General features: G+C 66.9%; 1 protein-coding gene across 1 annotated transcript in view; it reads right to left on the bottom strand.

The window, feature by feature from the left end:
• Positions 1 to 1,612, bottom strand: part of SLC38A8 (solute carrier family 38, member 8) — a gene marked incomplete at its 5' end in the record, with an annotated part of 2,568 nt that extends 956 nt beyond the window's left edge. The window contains 6 exons of the mRNA XM_010152381.1: positions 24 to 75; positions 232 to 431; positions 507 to 654; positions 783 to 897; positions 1,139 to 1,196; positions 1,508 to 1,612. Of these exons, the coding sequence (XP_010150683.1) occupies positions 24 to 75; positions 232 to 431; positions 507 to 654; positions 783 to 897; positions 1,139 to 1,196; positions 1,508 to 1,612 (678 nt within the window). The remainder of the gene's footprint in view (positions 1 to 23; positions 76 to 231; positions 432 to 506; positions 655 to 782; positions 898 to 1,138; positions 1,197 to 1,507) is intronic.
• Between the last annotated feature and the right edge of the window lie 106 nt (positions 1,613 to 1,718).

Below are 1,718 nucleotides of genomic sequence, written 5' to 3'. Positions count from 1 at the left end.
CTCCCCCCGCCACAGACACTCACTTTTTGCGTGGCCCGAGGGTGTGGGTCCCAGTCAGGCACACCAGGCACAGCCCTGCTGTCAACACAGAGGCTCAGCCCCTCACCCAGGCCCTGCTGTGGTGTCCCCCACAAGCCTCTGCACCCCCAAAACAGGGCCAGGATTGGCCACCCACCATGCAGCGATGCTCTTGGCACTGGTGACCCCCTCCCTCCCACTGCTCCCTCTTGCCTGGGAAGATGAAGATGAAGAAGGCGCTGATGCCCCCAATGAGCTCGATGACCTTGCCGATGTCAGGGACGAACAGGGCGATGGCAAGCGTGGTGGCCATCCAGGCAACCGTCAGCGCCACCCGGCTCCGCCGCTCGTGGGCCTCGGGCACCTCCGTGACCCCGCGCTTGGGATTCGTGAACACATCCCGCACCACCGACCTGGGGGGGGGCTGATGGCACACAACAGGGCTGCACCGGCCGGGGGGAACACCCTGCTTGGCACCACCCCCTCACCTGCCCAGCAGCACCACGATGGGGTAGATGGTGACAACGGAGACGCCAAAGAGCAGGCGGGCGACAATGACGACTGGGTCATTCCCTGGGTAGGACATCAGGACATCGGACGCCACGGCATCGCCGAAGGTCAGGTAACCGTAGAGCCCTGCTGACGGGGAGGCAGGGTGGGCAGCCGTGCCGGGGAGGAGGACAGAGGAGCCCCAGGGAGGACGGCTGAGCCCTGGGGACCCCCTGGGGCAAGGCAGGGGTGAAGGGCTCCGGTGCTGGGGTTACCGGTGAGGGAGTAGATGAGCAGGCAGACAAGCATGGAGAGCACGGACACAGCGACCCAGTGGGAGAAGCTCTGGTTGCGCATGCTGCTGTAGATGGCCACGCAGGCCTCGTGGCACTGCAAGGCATGGGGGGACGGCACTGGGGCCCCGTGCAGGGACAACCCCCACCGCAGTGCCTTCCCTTCCACTCTCCCTTGTCCCCAGGGGCTTGTCTTCCTTCCCACAGCCACTTCTGGTGACAGCTATGGGTGCCCCGCACCCTCCCTGCCAGGGGACGTTTTCCCCACGGGCCGGATGCTGTGGGAGGCTGCCGGTGCCACCCAGGCAGCTGGGGACAGTGGGGCCAGGGGGACCTACCTGGAAGCCGAAGCAGATGGTGGGGATGACACTGAAGATGGAGGCCCAGGAGGAGGCCCTGCGGATGTGGGGGGAGGAAGTGCAAAGGGCGTGAGGCCCCCAGAGGCAGAGGGGACCTTGGTGGCATCAGCTGTGAAGCCCAGATGCCACCGCGGCAACCTCCTGCCTGGTGATTTTGGGAGAAGAGGGGATTGTTGGGGCAAAAGCTGGGACCAGGGGCTGCCACCTACCCACTCCCCCGTCAGCGCTTTCCCTAACTCGACCCCACACACCCCCCGGGCCACCCCCCGCACTGTCTCCAGCCCTGCTCTGTGTCACTGCTGATGTCCCCGCAGGGGACAGAGAGGGATGCACGGCTGGCCCACCTACCTGGAGGGCTGGGGGGGCTCGGGGGAGCCCAGGCTCTCTGCCTGCAGGTGGTATTTCAGGACAATGACCAGGGTGAGGTAGCAGGCGGCCAGCGTGCCCAGGATGCTGCCGGGGCACGGGGCAGTGTCAGCAGGTGGACCCCTGGCAGCCGGGAGGGTTGGGGGGGGTCCCACAGGGACCCGGGAGGAGGTGGCCTGGGGTGCCCAGGGGT

The sequence above is a fragment of the Eurypyga helias genome, unplaced genomic scaffold (assembly GCF_000690775.1).
Source record: "Eurypyga helias isolate BGI_N326 unplaced genomic scaffold, ASM69077v1 scaffold25515, whole genome shotgun sequence".
Lineage (NCBI taxonomy): Eukaryota > Metazoa > Chordata > Aves > Eurypygiformes > Eurypygidae > Eurypyga > Eurypyga helias.
Note: the sequence above shows the minus strand (reverse complement) of the source record. Positions and strands in the feature narration are given on the sequence as shown.